The 18,303-nt window shown below is 35.5% G+C and overlaps 1 protein-coding gene across 6 annotated transcripts in view; it reads right to left on the bottom strand.

Annotated features, from left to right (window-relative positions):
* NEIL3 (nei like DNA glycosylase 3) overlaps positions 1 to 18,303 on the bottom strand; it is a 585,035-nt gene that overhangs the window by 505,750 nt on the left and 60,982 nt on the right. For 5 of the 6 annotated variants that reach the window (XR_008998668.1, XR_008998669.1, XR_008998667.1 and 2 more), the window contains 5 exons: positions 14,370 to 14,444; positions 12,633 to 12,799; positions 10,680 to 10,849; positions 8,837 to 9,257; positions 2,344 to 2,518 (listed from right to left, as the gene is read on the bottom strand). Coding sequence is in view for 2 of the 6 variants with exons in the window: in XM_036894186.2 (XP_036750081.2) it covers positions 2,344 to 2,518; positions 8,837 to 9,257; positions 10,680 to 10,849; positions 12,633 to 12,799; positions 14,370 to 14,444 (1,008 nt within the window). In the remaining 4 variants the exon portion in view is untranslated. Of the gene's footprint in view, positions 1 to 441; positions 918 to 2,343; positions 2,519 to 8,836; positions 9,258 to 10,679; positions 10,850 to 12,632; positions 12,800 to 14,369; positions 14,445 to 18,303 lie in introns of those variants that run through there. The other variant, XM_036894185.2, reaches the window with a different exon arrangement.

Below are 18,303 nucleotides of genomic sequence, written 5' to 3'. Positions count from 1 at the left end.
GAAATAAAAAATAATAGCACATTATTAAGCTTTTGGAATTGACTTATTTTTAAAATAGATATAAAATCAAGATCAGAAAAATGTAAATTAATTTCTCTTGATATACAGACTTCTTTTGTTCCTAAATGTTACTTTTATATCCTGAATCCCCATAGCTTTCCGTGAAAATGCATTTGAAGTTATACAAGTATTTGGCACACCTCTAGCATCTCACAGGAACTTGATGTTTGTTGACTAAAATAAAAAAATAAAATATTCTTCTCCTTGAAGGAGAGCTCATCTCCTAAGTTTCATTTAAGAAAACAAGTATATTTAATCATATATTATGAACAGTAGCAATACCTGAGAAAATTATTCATTACAGACAAAATCTTTTATTGTAATGCATAATCCTCTAAAAAAAAATCACTGCCAAAGATGTTACAAGAAACAAGGAGAAGAACGCTGAAAGTACTTTATTGTCATTACTAAATGCATTAAATATACATTCTAAATGAAATATACCATATGTGTGTTTTGGTGAAACACATATAGTATTCATCAAGGTAAGAAAATACATTGCCACAGAATGGAAAGACGACGCACATAAAAGAAATGAACAGTTCTCAAATAGTTTAATAACTTCACAATGTGCCATAGATATTCTAAAGCCTTTCTATTAAACAAAAGGGGACTGAACATTATACACAGTTTGAAGAGATTAAATGCCAGGTATCCTACAGAAGGAGAGAATATTAGCATTCTGGAGTAATTTTGATTCCTGGCCAGTTTTCTGCCCACTGGAAAAAACTGCACTGTTTTGCCTTCCCAAGAGGACACACAAAAAATTTCTTTCCATTATTGGGTCCAATCTTCAACACGGTCCTCACAATGGAGCGTTGGCCATGGCTGCAGAGCGGGAAGGACAAATCTGCCCACTACGGGCGACAAACAGAAGAAAGATGGTCAAGTTCTGGCACTCAGAATGACGTACGAGCTGAACCGGGCACACCTGATGAGTGCCTCACTGTCCTCACTGCCGTCACTGCTAATCTGATGCTGTACTATAGACAGGTCACTGCGGGCCTCAAAGAAGTTTATATCCTGTAAGAAGCAGCTCTCTTACAAATCTCCGTAAATCATGCAGAAAACTGCCATAATTCTGAGCTGCTCTCTGTCTAAAAGCACGTTTGCACAAGTTCCTTCATTTTATCCAGAATAATTGAAGATGATCAGAATCTTGCTGTAAAGCAGTCACCAATGTTCCTACTATAGTCTGTTTTAGTTACAACTATTAAGATCAAAGATTTGTTATGATTTCGATACAAAATTTCTTTAGTCTCTTAAGAAATGAGATAATCCAATACAGAATTGCCTGGACTAATTTAGGTAGGTTCCGTTGTAAAATTCTTACTGATTTTGGCCTCAAGAGAGCTGTAAACCAGGCTGTGGTGTTATTAATACTGCTAGTAATATTTTCTCCATTAAATCTTAAAACCTTCTTGAGGAGGAAATCTGTAGGTTAGAAGGATGGAGTGACATCTTGTGAAGGGGTTAAGTTCTAGAATCATTGTCCAATTTTCCCTGAGAATTTCCTTAGAAAGGTACCACAATGAAGATTTCTCTACAAAACCAAGCCGAAAATTTCTGCTCTAGCACTGAAACAGATTGGCATTTTCTTAGATATGCACCAGATGAAGCAATAGGAAAAATATGCATCTTTAAACATGAGAGCCACGCTCTTCTAGCAAGATGCTCCCGTGCTGAGGAATGCAGAGATGACACTCAGTCAAGAGACCCTAGATGCTTGTGTCCATCTCACATTCATTTCCAGAGACGCACTCAGAGATCAGAAAGGAGTGAGGCATCGCCTATCCCTAAATTGTTATTGCATCATACCTTTTTTGAGGAGCAAGCTTGTGTAGCAGGATTTGCTATATTTATTGTAAATCTGAGGCATGGAAATGGTTTTTTCATGTGAACCTCTATCCAAAGCATAACCCAAAGGTTTTGACATAGTTTTGAAGTTAGGCAGAATACATTCATATTTTGGATTATTAGCCACCCAGGAAGTCAATCAATACCTTTCTATCCTTATTAACAAAGAAACACTTCTGTGTTTGTGGTCACAGATATGATGTATTGGAATAATCTCACAGTTATTACTTGGGTCATTTATCTGCTTCTGATGAACATCTTTGAATTTTAAGACATTCAACATTCAGAATTTAGACTACATGTCAATATATAGCTACTATTTAAAATTAAAAGTAAAACCAGAAAAGGATTTCTATTTGTTACATTTTAATAACCGAACTACTCAGTTACACTATAGTAAACTTGTAAATCTTATACGTTACGTACTTCAAAGAATCCACATTGTGCTTCTCCAGGAAGAGGACAAGCATAAAACTGCCTGCCCTTGTTTTCACCGTCCTTCTTCACGACTCGGAGAACACAGAGGCGGTTGTGTTTACTGCAGCGAGGGCTGCCAGCTCTGAGTGTGCAAGTACCATCTGTCATAGTGACTTGATGGTCACTGTAACGACAGGTTACACAATAATGGCAGCATAATAGCACTAAACAGATCAGTCACACCACCTCGCCCCCTGCTTAGAATTCTACTTGTACAAAACAATGGTATCAAGAAGTGGCCCACGGTCAACAGGAGGTAATTACACTCACTCATTTACTTCCAATCTACCTATGTGCCTAAAGTATGTATTTTAAATTGTTCAAGAAAAAAAAGAGCTAAATTGTGCACCCAGTACATCCAATTTACTTAGTTTCCACTTGTGATATGTGGTTCTTCCGTTACCCAGCATTACAGTGTGACCACTTCTATTTCCTCTAAAATATTCTCAGGTCCAGCCGCTCCCCTACCCAACGAAGTACCCAGAGTCACAACCTTCTCTAATCACTTTCTCATTGGCAGCCAATTTCAATCAATGGCTCTGACAAGGCCACTGAGATAATTCTTTCTACTGCCTACTTTAAAGACAATTTTCTATGCTTTTCTTTGATCAAGGCCACTGTAATAGTTGCAATCATATTTCAGCAAGGAATGGGCTGCCTGGCAGAGCAGAAATGCGTATTTTGTAGAGCTGGCTCAGAAGCTTTTCTCTCCTCCACGATTAGGAGCAGAGGACCCGGAGGTACTGCTGTGTACAGTGCACGAAGGCTGGAAGCTGGCCTTCTACTGTAGCTGTATAAGCAAAACTTTCTCCTCGAAAAGGAGCTTCATTACCATTTAAAATTTCTTATATTTTACATATATTAACAATGCCTTCGTAAGAGTTAGTCTTTTTAATAAAGCAGCTGAAGAGAAGAGCTCACATTAATTAAAACCAGAAGTCCTTTCCCTTAATATCCCTATTTTAAAATGTTTTAATGACAAAAAAAGTTCATCCCGTCTCATTTTTACATTAATTTCTAAGGAACAAAATACCATTCTTAAATTATTTTTAAAAATAATTAAAAAGTAAAGGTATTTTCCCCTTTCCTTGTTTCCTACACTGCTTTCTCAGATAGCACGTATTTTAGGCTTTGGGGTCTTACAATCTCCGTTGCAACTACTTAACAGTGCTTCTGTAGCATGAGTAGAAGCCACAGAAAATATGTGAGAATATAAATAAAACCAGTGAGAATAGGGTGTGTTCCAATAAAACTTTATCTACAAAAACAACTGGCTGTAGTTTGCTGAGGTACAGGTCATTAGAAATGAGAGCTATGCTTGATGTATAATAGGTTCTCAATATATACTTATTAATAAACAAGTAACATTAAACAGATCAGATTAAAAACTATTATCAAAGATCAGATATATCAAAAGATCTATCAGAAATAGAAACTAAAAATCAATATAAAAGATCAGTGAAACTAAGCTGGTTCTTTGGAAAGATAAGAAAATTAATAAATATTTAGCTAGACAGCAAAAAAATTAGAGGACTCAAACAGATAAAATCAGAAATGAAAGGAAAAGGTACAACTGACACCAGAGAAATATAACAATTATAAGAAACTACTATGAAAAAATTTATGCCAACAAATTGGGAAACCTTGGAGAAATGGATAAATTCCTAGAAATGTGCAATCTCCCAACACTGAACCAGGAAAAAACAGAAAATCTGAACAGACCGATGACTAGTAAACAATTTGAAGAGGTAATCATAGAACTTCTAACAAACCAAATTCCAGAACTAGAAGTCTTCACAGGAGAATTCTACCAAACATTTAAAGAAGAGTTACTAACTATCCTTCTGAACCTGTTCTAAAACATTAAGAGGAAGGAGACCTTCCAAATCATTTTACAAGGCCAGCATCACCTTAATAACAAAACCAAAGGCAAAACGAAAATGAAAAATTACAAACAGCCCTTATGAACACAGATGCCAAAATCCTTAGCTAAATATTTATAAACTGAATACAAAAATATATTAAATGTATTAAAAATACATTCACCACAACCAAGTGGGATTTATTCTAGGGATGCAAGAATGGTTCTATATCTGCAAATCAATCAAGGTAATACACCACATTAACAAAAGGATAAAAATTATAGATCATGTCAACAGATGCTGAAAAAGCATTTGACAAAATCAAGAATCCATTCCAGATAAAAATTCTAAATAAATGGGTACAAAGGAAACATACCTTGACATAATAAAGGCCATATATAACAAACCCACAGCTAGCAAAAAGCTGAAAGCCTTTCCTTTCAGATCAGGAATAAGACAAGGATGCCCACTCTCACCACTTCTTTTAAATATAGTACTGGAGGTCCTAGCCATAGCAATCAGTCATGGAAAAGAAATAAAAGGCATCCAAATTGTCAAGGAAGGAGTGAAAATGTCATTAATTTGCAGATGACATGATACTTTAATACTATAATAGAAACCCTAAAGAGTCCACCAAAAAACTACTACAAATAATAAATTCAGTAAAGTCACAGGAGACAAAACCAATATACAGAAATATTTTGCATTACTGTATGCAAATAATAAACTTATAGACAAATTAAGAAATCAATTCCATTTACAGTTGCATCAAAAAGAATAAAATACCTAAGAATAAATTTAACAAAGGTGGTGGAAGACCTATACGCTGAAAGTGATAAAACATTGATGAAAAAAATTAAAGACACAAATGTAAAGAAAGCTATTCCATGTTCATGGATAGGAAGAATTAATATTGGTCACATAGCCATACTGCCCGAAGCAATCTACAATTCAATGAAATCCCTATCCAAATACCAATGGCATTTTTTACTACACTAGAGCAAATAATCCTGTAATTTGTGTAGAGCTACAAAAAACCCTGAATAGCCCAAACAAACTTGAGAAATAATAACAAAGTTGATAGTATCATGTTCTCTGATTTCAAACTATGCTACAAAGCTACAGTAATCAAAACAGTATGGTACTGGCATAAAAAGTATTTTTATACATACACCAATGGAATACAATAGAGAACCAAGAAATAAGCCCACACTTACATGGTGAATTAATAAATGGCAAGGGAGGCAAGAGTATACAATGAGGAGAAGACAGTCTCTTCAATAAACGATGCTGGGAAAACTGAACAGCTAACATGCAAAAGAATAAAACTGTATTATTGTCTAATACCATATACAAAGATAAACTCAAAGTCGATTAAAGACCTAAATGTAAGACCTGAAACCATGAACCTCCATAGGCAGTATACTCTTGAACATCAAATTAGTAACTTTTTTCTTGATACAACTTCCCAGGCAAGGAAGACAAAAGCAAAAATAAACAAGTGGGACTACATCAAACTAAAATGCTGCACAGCAAAGGAAACCATCCACAAAATGAGAAGGGAACCTACCACATGGGAGGCCATATTTGCAAGTGATAACTCTGATAAGGGGTTAATATCCAAAATATATAAAGAACTCATACAATTCAACACCAAAGTTCCAACTAAAAAAGGGGGCAGAGGATCTGAAATAGACATTTTTCCAAAGAATACATACACATGGCCAACAGAGACATGAAGAGATACTCAACATCACAAATCATCAGGGAAATGCAAATCAAAATCACAATGAGGTACCACCTCACAGCAGTCAGCATGGCTAATATCAACAAGACAAGAAATAACAAGTGTTGGTGAAGATTTCGAGAACAGGGAACCCTCGTACACTGCTGATGGGATTGCAAATTGGTGCAGCTACTGTGGAAAGTAGTATGGAGGTTTCTCAAAAAATTAAGAATAGAAAAACCATATGACCCATAATTCCACTTCTGAGAATTTACCTGAAGAAAAACAAAAGACCTTATTCAAAAAGATACATACACTCTATGTTTATCACAGCATTATTTACAATAGCCAAAATACAGAAAGAACCTAAATGTCCATCAATAGATGAATGGATAAAGATGTGGTACATATACACAATGGACTGTTACTCAGCCTTAAAAATGAATGAAATCTTGCCATTTGTGAAAACATGGATGGGCCTAAAGGGTACTATGCTACATAAAATAAGTTAGACAGAGAAAGACAAATACTATATTGTTTCACTTATATTTCATCTGAAAAAACAAATGAACAAACAAAATAGAAACAGACTCATAAACACAGAGAACAGACTTTCAGTTGCCATGAAAGAGAGGGAGGGGTATGGGTGAAATAGGTGAAGGGGAAAAGAAATCAGTGAGAATTTTTGGTATCATGATCTGGGCAGAGGTTACATGAATAAATACACATGTCAAAATTCATCAAGCTGGACACTAAGGTTTGTGCATTTTATTTTATGTACTTCAATATATTAAAAAATATCAAGGAGGATATTACCAAACACAGGTTTGTAATTTTAGAATGGGTAGTATTTTTTCAGTGATCAGTTTATCACGGCTTAATTTGTCATACAGTCCTTGAGGGACTGAGAACTCCAGAAGGAGGCCTAGCAGCACATCAAAGGGGTTAGAGCTTCCCTGATGATTAGAGGTAGAAGTCTCGCAACTCTGATGGCAGCAGACTTGAGAAAATGTTCGCGGTTTTGTTAGTTTCATTTCACTTATCCATGGGAACCTCTACTGGAATCAGTTCCGGAAAAACCTCAAACATGTATTCTCTGAATGTGCACTCTATGTATTGCTCAGTATTTACAATAATTCAATCAAAAATTTTAAACTGTTTCTAGCACTTATTCTTAACCACTTAAATACTGGTTCAAACATCTAATTTACTATAATCCAGTAGCTAGATAAAATTCGAGTATATCGAAAGACCAATCCGAAAATATGCCTCACCAGCATAGCATGTGTGTCATATAGTGATGAGATCAGTAATTAAGATAACAAAAGGCAAATTAATTACCATATAATTATTAAAGAAAAAATAAACTGGCTATAAATTCTCTGAGTGGACCACCTGCTTTAATCATATTATGTTGTGAGCTTCTGCTCTGCATCTTGTCCACAAGATGAACATTGTAGCTGCCAGACAAGGAGAGAAATGAAATAAATGACAGTAATTTGCAATTTATTCCTTGTAAAGTAGCTGGGTGCAGAAGGGTTGCTGGGTGAATGCGTTTCATCAGTTGGCATTTATTTTGCTAGTTGATCTTGATTGATTCTAGAGCCTCAGTGCTGGGGTCCTTACATCCAGCACATACACATACTGCTGCATTTCTAAGTAATGCTGTGAGCTGTGAGCAGTCAGACGACCCTGTTACTAATGGTTTATGAATAAATCACTTACATTTAAGGTTATGGTAATGTTTTCTTAAATCCCTAATTCATTAGTTAAATTGTCTGAGATTTCCTACAAAGCACTAAGCAAATAAAAATATGCCAAGATATTTCATCTGGGTACAATGTGTGCCACATTATTTTTAAATGATGACATCTACTTCTTTCCTCTTAAGCTACAGGGCAGAAAAGGCTGCTAAAAGAAGATTTTCTTATGGGATAGGATCCCAACTCAGACACTTTCAACTAGGGCCTTCATGAACTTGCATCACGAGACATTAATTAGCATTAAAGTGGTCATGGTTTCCCTTCTAGAAAACTATCTTTCATGGAAGGAGTGAAAATGAGTCAGGAAGCCCTGATGGGCAAGCTCTCACGCATGTACCGCTCCATACAGCAGGCATCGGGGGAGCAGAAACAGGGAAGAAATTCTTATCTTGACAAGAGGACACTTATCACATGGGAATTTTATCTCCTGCTTTTAAGAAGATGAAGGACAATCTCTCCCTGTCCAGCAACAGGCACTAATCACGGCTCCCAGCCAACAAGAAACCGTCATGGCCTCAAACTCTCATTCTCCTCCATTGACCTTTTGCCAAACAGCCCTCCCCAATTTCCTCCTAAAATCTAATAAAAGCTGACCTTCCCTTTGTTTCTTTGGACTTCTCTATGGTTTGCTATAGTTTGCTTTGTCTATATATAATTTATATATATATAATTTACCATTCCCAAATGAATTCATTTTGCTGGTAAAATAACTATTTTATTGTTATGGTTGTCAAAGGAAGCATGTTTTAAAAAATACTAAAAGTGGTGACTGATAACAGGTAAGATTATGGGGGATTTAAACGTTTTCCCATACTTTCTGGTATTTTCCAAATATTCTATACTGACCATGTATATGGTTACAGTCACAAAAAAAATAACTTTTGACAGATGTACAAGACTCTGTTTTCATTCCCTTCCCTTCACTAACATTATGAGCCAGAGAGAAGCAAGGAAGCAAATTAATAGAATAATCTTTCAGGGTTTGATTTACACTACCAAAATCAATTAAACTTCCTTAGCACTGGACAGTTTTTCTGCCTTCTTAAAACTTAATTCAAACACCTTACAGATCAAGGTTAGCAGCATCATACCTGTTTGAAGATCCAGGGTCACAACTTTTGACATCTGGTGATAAGCAATGGGCAGTTTTCAATTTTTTATATGCTGGACTACATAATTCAGACGGGGAGCGGACCATCGATGATACACTGACTTTATTAGATAGCTGAGTTAGATGGTTTGTTCTCTCCTTGGAGGGGTGCAGCCTATCACTAAAACAAACATTTGGAGGAAGAGAGTTTTGAAATTCCCCTTCTGGTATCTGGTTTTGGCTTTTTTTTCTTTCCAAAGCACTGGTTTTATTGCTAAAATCAGTCAAGACAAGTGTTGCAGTTCCAAATGCAGTTTTCCTTTTGATCTTCACTTCTGTGCCTGGTTTCCCAAAGCTGTTACAAGGGTACTTCACTAAGTTGTTATGGGCAAGACAACTTTCTTCATTCTTGAGTACTGAATCTGGAAGGAGAGATTAATAGTTCTGTGGTATTCCTATAAATATAATACATTGACGACTTGAAACATCTTTTTATATTTGATTAAAACATTTATTTAGTTTACTTACTTCAGTGAACTAATACATAGAATGAGTAATATAAAGTTACCTTGGGCAATCCAGAATTAACCATCTTTTGGTTTGGAAATGAAATATATAAAGTACAAAATTTCAACAACTTTTAAGGACTCGGATGAGTTTAACAAATAATTATATTTACTTCCTATTATGTTCAAGCATCTAAAAGTTATTTAGCTATCAATGTTGTACTGGGCAGAGTATCAACACAGTGGTAATTAAGAGGGGATGTCCTACAAAGCTTTAGGTCAGCAATTAGAGGCCTATGTCTAGATTATCAAGAATATTTCTGTGAATGAGAAGACAAAGTGAAAGATGAATTGCAAAGACTTAACATTTATTAAAAAGGTTTCAACAAAGAACCCTAGGATTTTGGAATCTGTACTGTAATTATTCTAAATTGTAGTTAAGATGTATGTCTTTCATGCACAGAAAAAATAACAAGAAAATCGTTATGAGATATGCAAAGGCATTTGAGAGTGCTGAAATAAATGTGGAGACTGAAGTAGACTGTGGCTTGACAACCAGAAGTGAAGTGGGTGGCAGACAGCAGGGCACCATCCCTCCTGCTTCAGCAAAGCTGTGCGAGAGGCGAGCCTGCGGTTCTGGCCCAGAGGACGAAACACAGTGTGACAGCGAACACAATGTGGGGTCCAGAAGCCAAGAATGAACTTTCTCATCTCTAATTGAAGAAAGAAAGAACACTTTCAGAACACAATAGAAGCAGCATCAATGAGATGGTTCTTAATCACAGGTTTCCTCTGAGGTTTTACATTCTCTGAACGCATGAAATTGTGAGCTATAAAGAGTTATTCTGAAGGATTTCAATGAAATCAGTACAATTGTCTGGGAAAAGATTTTAATAACAAGGGGTAGGAAGGATAAAGAAGAGAAAATATTCAGCATTTTTCTATTCCACCTGCAAAGATATTCTTACAGAAATCCTCCCTTTCAATTTATGAAACACTTGGACTGAATAACAAACTCAAAAGTTGCTGAAATCTGCATAAAACAAAGCTTTATTGAATAATTCATTAGAAACAGTAGAGAACAGATGTGATCATCTCAGTTTTCTGAGATACAAAGGCACATACTCTTAGCACAAGCATGTTTTCCTTCCCTGTTAAAAAAAAGCACTCAACAGATATTAGCATGGCTTACATGCAAAGGCGAGCAGTTTCTTTAAACCTTTCAGAAAGAAAGCATTTTACTTAGTTATGAAATATCAAGATGCAACAAAATATATACCTGATTTTGTACAATTAGCCTTGAACTGAAACGAAATCAAAATCCAAATTCAGTCTTACCAATAGGCCTTGAAGTCAGGCAAGCATCACATGTATCAGAAGCAGGCTTATTTATCAGCGTACAGGCCACACATGCCCATTGCTCTTCAGATTTCCGAGCCACGTGGTCTGTAAAATGATCCCCTCTCATAGATGTCCAACTGATTTTAGTGTTTCTAGCTGGCAGCTTGCTACAAAAGAATTTTTTTAATTAACCATTAAGACTTATTATTGACTTCTTCTTATACATTCTGGGCATTTCAGAAACCACTACAGAAGCATAAAACCCAAATGCTACCCAATAATGCTAATGTTTATTACTGCTTAGAAGTTCTCACTATCTGAGAATAGATGTTCACACTTGGACCTGCTGATTGCTGTAAAGACAGAAAAAATAAATAAAAGTTTTTATTTAGAGTTAGAGCTGTGCTTTTTTTTTAAACCAACTAAAAACATTTGACATAACCACTAGAAAGCACTTCTCAAATGTTTTAAGTAAGTGGTCCTCTTCCCAAAGCAACACTAAAATATCTTTATTCAATCAAATTAGAAAGGAAAAAAAGTTACACAGATATTAGAGCACTGGAAGTACAATGAAGAAAGCTTCACACTTATTTCATGTGCCCTGAAAAGTTCAGGTACCTCTAGGGTTTCGCAACGGCATCTACTGAGCACAGTATCAATTAGTTGATCTATGATGATGAAAAAGACACCTATCCTTATACTACCTCCCTTCAGGTAAAACTGTTTCATGCTGGATATCTGATTAATATAGTAATAAGCAAACAATAAAACCAACCTTGATTTTGACCACACACATAAACCCCGATTCTCTACCTAGAACTCTTAATTGACTATTTGTTATTACACAAAACGCCTGCACGCGGCTCCAGCAGAGCCCTAGTGCTTACTGCGCGGCTCCCGGTGTGCCGAGCACAGCGCGTGGGTCAGCAGCCTCGGCGGCGTCAGGGACTCCTTTCCGGACTCCACACATTAATACTGAAAAAGTGCTTGCAGCGCACGTGATGTTCCTTACGTTTCAGAATGTAAGTTGGCTTTCAAAGGTAGCCTTCTCTTCTGTAACATTCTACTGCCTACATGTAATTACACAAATTCAGGCTTGTCTGGTAAAATAATAAATAGAATAAGAAAAACTGAAAGTCAGACACCATCTCATTAGGATTCTTCTATCTTTATTTACCTTAACTTTTCACGCCACTCAGTACTCTTATGCCTATGGAACAGCACAGTCTTTAGACGTTGTTTACTTGATATAAACCCTGCCCGCTACTAACTTACTCTGAAGGGCAGCAGGATGCATTTATTCATAATTAAGTAAACATAATTTAAATAACCTTCAGATTTTCAATAAGCTCCAGCCTTTCACCATTCTCATCATCTTCTACCACTGTAACTACGCATTGGGAAAAGGAAATACTCAAACCTCCAGGGGACTACTTCAACAGCGGCTCTCTGCCAACATTAATTCCAGGAAATCCAAAATGTCTCTGTGCCCCACCAATCAGTAAGTAGAGCTTATGGAGGTGCCATGAAGTTTCAGCTCACGTTCATCTTACAGTGGGTACAGTGGGTCCCTAAGCCCATCCTTAGTTATTTCCCCAGGTCATTTGCAACAGACATACTCAGCCACTGGAGGAATCACCACATGTATGTTTATAAGTGATCGGCTGTTTCATCAGCAAGACATAAATTCTGTAAAGAGACCTCATTTATGTCTAAATAAAGCAAAAGCTTTTGAAGATAGTTGCATTTTTCCAATTATTGACATATCTACACCTCTTGGTAATCACTTTACAAACGAGATTAAAACCAAAGGCTTTAACATTTTAGCTAGAGATTTTCTACTGAAGGCAGAAGTGGTCCATAAATCATCTTCAGGTCATTCTGGGGTTATTAGAGCTTTTTAGTTAGAGAATTGGGGCAAACAGTAAACCTTTAAATTAGATAACTCACCATATGTCAGTATGTTGGGGATTTTCTTTTTGACAGTGAGGACAGAAATACGTCATTCTGTTATTCTCCCCTAAGCGACACACAGTTATTTTGCAGCAGCATTGACCACAGTTAGGACGCTTGTAAACCTTGTAGTGTTTGGACACAGCAGATCCTGTTTTATGACACTAAAGATGAATAAACAAATAGACAAGCAACATTATACTGTTACCTAACAAAAGTGTTGCTAAGGAGCCAAAGATATTTTCTTGAAAGTCATTTCTGAAAATGATTTTTTAAATATTTATGTTTGCACATATGTCCATACAATATTTTTATATAATAAAAAGATATTGACAAGACTCAGCAATATTTGTCAAATATTTTGTGTGAAATAACTGACATTGTAAGTTATTAGCATGCAAAATTGTTCTTTGCATAGGTTTACCCTCTTACCTAAATGGGATGTGAAAGTTGTACAATTTAAAATGTCTTTCATGCTTTTAATTTTTTTTTAATTAAACACAATTATGTGATTATAAGACTAAATTATCTTTAAATCTGATTATTTTTAGAACACTGAAGCTGCTCACTCTCTTTCAATAGACAAAAAAAATTATTTCTAGTGGGAAAAACTCAACAAGATCATCTTCTTTGTTGACCTGACAAAGGACAATTTTTCATTTCTAATATTACAGATTCACAAAAAAAGAAAATAAAAATTCAAATGCCATCCTAGCAGAGAACATGTTCCATTTTGGTATAAGCTCTATTCCAAAAGACATTTTGAACTCTCTGTCACAGTTTATTCTGCTCACATATACTTAAGGCTCTAACACGAGAATGTTTTGGATTTACACCAGCAGCATGAAAATTTAAAAGCCCAGAAATATGGCTCACCATATATAAGCTGAAAATTACAACAAACTATGTATGTTAATTTAAAAAAAAGTATTGAACACCCAATTCAGTAATCTTGGCAGAGGATGACTAGTTGTTTATAATCATCTTTCCCTGGAAGAATAAGTGAGTATATATAATATTACATAGTGTAGATACTCAAGGCAGTTATATAAAGCAAGAGAGTTGTGAATACTTTAGGATAATTAATAAAGAATCCTACTATAATCCTACTATAAATGCAAAAAAAAGTATTTATGTTACTTTGTTTGAAATATAAAGTGTATTTACTACACTTTATATATACATATATGTGAACATGCATAAAAATATACAACTTCCAAAATTTACAGTTTATCAAGTATTTATTTCATTCTCAGTCTTTGTGGTAGATAGGGATGATTATCATCCCATTTTACAGATGAAGAAACTAAACCTAAGTTATCTAAATAACCTAAACCATACAAATAGTAAATAGCAAAATCTGAGTGAATTAAGGTCTATTTATACTAACATATTGAGTCTGTCTCTCCAGGGTTCCCGTATTTTACTTTTATATAAGAGATATTTACTTCTACGTAAAAGTCCAAAAATAAAACAAGGGTCTAAGTAAAATACTAACATAACTGTTCCCCAACTTAGTATAAAGACAATTTAATGTAATTATAGGCAGTTAAGTTTGGACTAACCAATGACTTAAAATTTAAAGATGTTCATCATGCCAGTGACATGTCCTTCTCCCTTCCCACACTGCTCTGCTCTTACCGCCAGATGGCTATATGCAGCCTGAACATTTTTGGTGCCATCAAAAAGGAAACAATTGACATTTCTACATAGCTGAAAAGTTTTGGCTCTTACCCTGTAAAAAAGAATGCTGAAATCACGGATCATTTTCACAAGGTGATGAGTCTGTTCATCTGTTAACTGACAAACCTTAAAATAGAAAAATGACTGACTGAGGATAGTTTCATAATTTGTTCATTACTACAGAAAAATAATACCATTTACCAGTTCTAAGAGAATTGTAAATAGACTTAAAATATATGCATATCTTCTAGAACTCATTTCTCACATACCTATTTCATGTCAGTAGTAACAGTGGTTTTATTTTTATTTTTATTTTTTTTTTTCTTGTGCATGAGACAATTTATTAAGAGTGACAATTCTTCCAGTGTTGAGCTGGACTTCCATGATATGTCATTTTGGCTACCATGTGATTATCTTTCCCTTTGGAAGCAAGACTCCTTCGCAGTCACTCTGTCCAGTAAACTTTGTTCTTTGGAGAAGCAGGTGGAATGCATTAGAAAGTTCTCTGAACTCAAGGTTGAGCCTGTCCAAGTTAACCAGCCAGTGCACATGGGTCTTTTGATTCATCTGAATTCTTTTATGGATCTTTTTTTTTTATTATTGAAGGGTAGTTGACAACAGTATTGCATTACATTAGTTTCAGGTGTACAACACAGTGATTCAACATTTATATACATGATAATTCTAGGTACCAGGTATCACCATACCAGGTTGTTACAATATTTTGACTATATTCCTTATGCTATACATTACATCCCGGTTACTTATTTATTTTACAATTGGAAGTGTGTTTATATATATATATATATATATATGTATATATATATTTTGTGAGGGCATCTCTCATATTTATTGATCAAATAGTTGTTAACCACAATAAATTTCTGTATAGGGGGGTCAATACTCAATGCACAATCATTAATCCACCCCAAGCCTAATTTTCGTCAGTCTCCAATCTTCTGATGCATAACGAACAAGTTCTTACATGGAGTACAAATTCTTACATAGTGAATAAGTTACATGGTGAACAGTGCAAGGGCAGTCATCACAGAAGCTTTCGGTTTTGTTCATGCATTATGAACTATACACAGTCAGTTCAAATATGAATATTCATTTGATTTTTAAACTTGATTTATATGTGGATACCACATTTCTCTATTATTATTATTTTTAATAAAATGCTGAAGTAGGTAGATACGAGATAAAGGTAGAAAACAGAGTTTAGTGTTGTAAGAGAGCAAATGTAGATGATCAGGTGTGTGCCTGTAGACTATGTGTTAATCCGAGCTAGACGAGGGCAATAAACATCCATGTATGCAGAAGATTTCTCTCAGAACATGAGGGGGGAGGTTCTAAGCCTCACCTCTGTTGATCCCCAATTTCTCACCTGATGACCCCCCTGCGACTGTGCCTGTCTTAGGTTGTTCCTCCCTTGAGGAATCTTACCCGTCTCTGGCTAACCAGTCATCTTCCGGGGCCATACAGGGAAATGTTAAGTTGATAGGTAAGAGAGAAGCCTTATTGTTTGAAAAGGTTAGCTTTTTACTTCTTTGCATATTTATGCCCTGTGGCATCTATGCCCAGCATTTGTCTTGAGGTATCTTTACCACTTGGAAGAATTATGATACTCGGTAAATTCGACATGTGGCACAAGTTCTATTTAAAGGTTGTGATTAGGTAGGAAGAAGAAAAGCTATAGAAGTAGCAGGCAGAAGAAAACCTGGGAAGATTGATTATTTCTTTGACATATCTTCTTGTAGAGTAACTTCAGCATGGATAGGTTTTAAACTACTAATTAAATTGTGCACACACATTAACATAATAGGAATATAGTTACCTAACCAAAGCATACCTGTAATTACCAGCCATCTCCAGTGAAACCAAGAAAACCAGTTAGGCACCTTAGGCATTTGTGAAAACTTATCTATGATATGGTGGATATTGTCCGACTGAACTTAAACAGTCTGAGAGAATTCAGATAAACTAGAACAACCCATTCCTGGGGACTGTTCACATCCCATATGTTCTTTTAACAGTAGATAGTCTGTAGTTGTAAGATTTTGGAGCGCTACAATTTGCACTTCTCCTAATTCTTGGTTGAGTTCCAACAGTATAGATCCAGTCCAATTTTTGTTTTACTGTATGCACAGGCCAGCTTAGATATCTCCTTCATCATTCCCATGGCAAGTCCAGGAACTAGTGGGATGAGTGCATCTACACCTGTGACAGTGCGTGGATCTTTGTTGGAGTTTTTTTTTTTTTTTTTGCTGATCATCTTCTGTCATGAGTCTTCCCGAGAGTGCTGATGTTGGAAGTTCTTTTTCATATCGTATCTTAGTTCATTTTCGGGGTAGCCCAATTAGGCTTTGATCCTCTGTATAAACACAAACAGACCCTTTGCCTACACTTTTATATGCCCTTTATATCATTGTGTAGAACTCATTAGAGGTCAACAGTGGTTTTATTTTTAAGGGATAGCACTAGAAATAAAAAATACCATTTTTATTTATGAATTTTAATCCTAAATTCAAATATTTCTTGAGTATCTATTCCATATCAGACATCTTCAAAGGCCTAGTACTGTACAGCCATCTTGAAAAGTCTTGCTGGATTTGCAAAGAAAAGTTAAAAAAAAAAAAAACCATGAAGGTAGGGAGGGAAAATAAGCCAGGAATAGATGACTATCAAGGTCACTCTCAAGCTTTAAGATATGAATTTATATGCATGCATTAATATCAGAGTGCCTGTTAACACATGGAAGAACTCAGACACAGACCTTACTGAAAAGTTTGTGACAGAGCCTGGCATAAATGTCAGTGTTATCCTTCCAGAAATCATCATCTGGCCTGGAGTTTCAATGGCAGTTCCAGAAGAAATTCTGTCTGATGACTTAACCTTGTTTTATGTATATGAATATATACATATATCAATACACAATAGAATGTAATCATGACTATAAAGTGTAAAATCATCTCATCAACATAATATCATTCTGAAAGTTTTTTCAATTTTTTAAATATGTTTTTTCAATTATTTAAAGTTTATAAAACACATGCAGTTCTAAAACTCATTGATAACTTACCATATCTCGTATACTATATATTCAGTCACGCATTGAAATGTTAAACTGCACTTTTTTAGCAATTGGTAGCTAAATTTCAAAAAGGTCATTAATTTAAAAGCCCACAGACACCATGGGCAAACTGTCTTTTACCAGGTGAATGGCTGGCTGGATGACAGATAAAAAGTAAATTCTCAGTTTATCACAGAAAACAATCCTCTGGGTAACAATACTGGCTTCTCTTTTCAAAAACATTTTCCACAGAAGCCTAGGTAATTTTAAAAAGCTATTCTTGTTAAAATTCTGTTTCATAATTCCATATTACAGGTATTTGACTAGCTTCTTACAAGCGTGAAAAAGTAGAACTTAATCTCAAATAACCATTAAGTGGTTTCTTTTAAAACTTTTTTCCTACTGATTTGGGTTTTACGAAAATGATCTAGGAAACAAGTAAGTGCACATCTCTCCAGCTGAAGAACAAGAAAAAAAACAACAGAAGCCAGCCCTTGTCCTGGTACCTCCCCGTGGCAGTCTCTAGTTCCCCGCCTGCCAGTCTAAGCTATTCTAACAAGTGCTCTAAGTGCTGTTCCGTTTTCTCACCAGTCACTGATTCCTTCTTCCGATACCTGACTTTCATTCTTACCATTCCTCCGAAATGGCATTTTCACGTTACAAACAGCTAAAAATAGGACTGTATGAGTGTGTGTTCAGAGTGTGAGTTTAATATTCGAGGTACAAAAAGAAAGTTGTGAGCTTAGTTCATTCCTACATCCAACAAGTACTTCTTTAATGCCGACTATGTGCCAGACATGTACTCAAGACGCTTGGATCATCAATGATCAAAACAGACACCTTCCTCGTAAGAGACTGCATTCCAGCAGGAGGAGACAGGTATTAAGCAATAAATACAACAAGTAAATATTA

The sequence above is a fragment of the Manis pentadactyla genome, chromosome 7 (genome assembly GCF_030020395.1).
Source record: "Manis pentadactyla isolate mManPen7 chromosome 7, mManPen7.hap1, whole genome shotgun sequence".
NCBI lineage: Eukaryota > Metazoa > Chordata > Mammalia > Pholidota > Manidae > Manis > Manis pentadactyla.
This window is presented reverse-complemented; position numbering and strand designations above follow the sequence as displayed.